Source organism: Sinocyclocheilus anshuiensis, unplaced genomic scaffold (assembly GCF_001515605.1).
Source record: "Sinocyclocheilus anshuiensis isolate Anshui unplaced genomic scaffold, SAMN03320099.WGS_v1.1 scaffold944, whole genome shotgun sequence".
NCBI lineage: Eukaryota > Metazoa > Chordata > Actinopteri > Cypriniformes > Cyprinidae > Sinocyclocheilus > Sinocyclocheilus anshuiensis.
In genome coordinates this window covers 1,293,014-1,294,846 of record NW_015549559.1, presented here as the reverse complement: position 1 = coordinate 1,294,846, position 1,833 = coordinate 1,293,014, and the positions used below count along the sequence as shown (strand labels likewise).

Genomic DNA, 1,833 nt, shown 5'->3' with positions numbered 1-1,833 from the left:
ACGATTGTAACTTGTCATAATAATTTTTACGTTTCACAAACAGGTACTAGTTAATAATACAGAAGTACAGATAAAACTGCAATAAGTACCAGCAACAATTAAAATACACTAATGAGACAAATTTGCAATTTGTTACTAGAAGCAATGGAATAGTTACCTATCATTATCAAGTAGCAAAGAAGTAAGAATCAGTATCTAATTAGTACAATAGTTATCAGTGAAAATAGTGTTAATCACTATCAGATTACTTATTAGTTATTTAAAAAAAGTAGTAACAAAATTTTTAAAAAATACAAAATTTGTATAGTTGTATTTTATATTTAATCTGTATCTATCTGTATTTATGTTCTACTGTTAGTGTTATCTGTATGCACCAAGGGTCTGAGAGTAACGCAATTTCAATTCTCTGTGTGTATGTGCTGTACATTTGGAAGAATTGACAATAAAGCAGACTTGACTTGACTTGACTTAACATAAAAACATATTTAGTCTTAAAGAATAAATGTTACAGTAGCTTGCCACATGTGAGCATGTTTTGGCAGTAGCTCTTCCACCTGCTCTGAATGATGGTGCTTTACAAAGTTAAATCACTGAAAACATCACGACCCTTTTGACAAACCTCTCCAAAGTTACCATATATAACTTAAACTGGTTGAAAACAACCAGTATGTAGTCGCAAAAAAGTCCCAGTTTCAAATGTACTGAACCAAAGAGAGAATCAACTTTGTGCTCCTAGTTTGGAAACACCAGCTCAGGGGTTCAAACAGAGTCTCTCACCTTATTATAGTTGTAGTATCCCAGGCAGTGGGAAAAATCCAGGTTCTGTGGGTCTCCAGGAATAGAATTCCCTCCGGCAGACGGATAAAATACATCCATGTTTCCTCTCGGCGAAGCGCTGCTCTACGAAAAGGGCGCAATTTTTCTCTTGTCCTTCAACAATCCAGGCGCGGTGAATGAGAGGGAAGCGGTGAACAACGCGGGTTTAATGCCGCTTAAGGGGACAGATAAAGGTTAAAAGGGTGTTGTAAGGAGTTTTAGTAATCCTCTTCTATAAGCAGTGATCGCTGGCCATAGTTTTGGGATGTTGTGGAAGGTATGACGATGTTCAAACTGCTTCTGCGCTGCGAGGTTCAAGCATGCTTGGAGAAGAGCAACACAAAGAAAGCAAGGCAAACAGCAACTCCGCTATAATGTTTTCCGCTCAAATACACGCTCACAGACAAGCTCAGTTGCTCGATGATTTAAACACAAGGCTGTTCCCGCTCTCAGTGTTTCAAAGACGCCTCCATCAATCCACAATTTACGTTTTAAAATAGGCGCTGCCGGTCAGTTGGAGATCTGGAGACACTTTAGCCTCTCAAAGCTTGGCTAATTAAATTAAATTAAATTAAGCCCTCCAGACACATGAATAATACTGTCCGATAGCAGCGTTAGTCCAAGAAACTTGGGAAGCGGTGTTTACTTATTCATTACAGCGCTTGAGGGACTCTGGACAGCCAATGGTCTTCTGTTTACTTCAGCCAACATCAAGCTGTGATGGAGGAGTATGGGAGACAGAGGGACTCATTGCGACCACTCCCCGAGCACCCATCGCCACTCCCCTCTCAGCCCCAGAAAGAAAACACCCCGCGTACATTATTGGCAATATAGCCTATATATTAAACTCATAATCACTAAACTGATTATTTTGCGTCAACTGGGGAAAAAAAAAAATAATAATAATACATTTAAACAAATATCTTAAAAAAGTAAAAATCTTTTTTTATCATGCATTGTACATGCCACTGTGTGTTCTTTGAATAAACTTTTTATTGTTAAGGATATATTTATTTA

General features: G+C 38.0%; 1 protein-coding gene across 1 annotated transcript in view; it reads right to left on the bottom strand.

Annotated features, from left to right (window-relative positions):
- LOC107657116 (TOX high mobility group box family member 3-like) overlaps window positions 1-1,519 on the bottom strand; it is a 70,429-nt gene extending 68,910 nt beyond the window's left edge. Inside the window, exon 1 of the mRNA XM_016445135.1 lies at window positions 778-1,519. Coding sequence (XP_016300621.1) covers window positions 778-876 — 99 coding nt within the window. The 5' untranslated portion in view covers window positions 877-1,519. The remainder of the gene's footprint in view (window positions 1-777) is intronic.
- Between the last annotated feature and the right edge of the window lie 314 nt (window positions 1,520-1,833).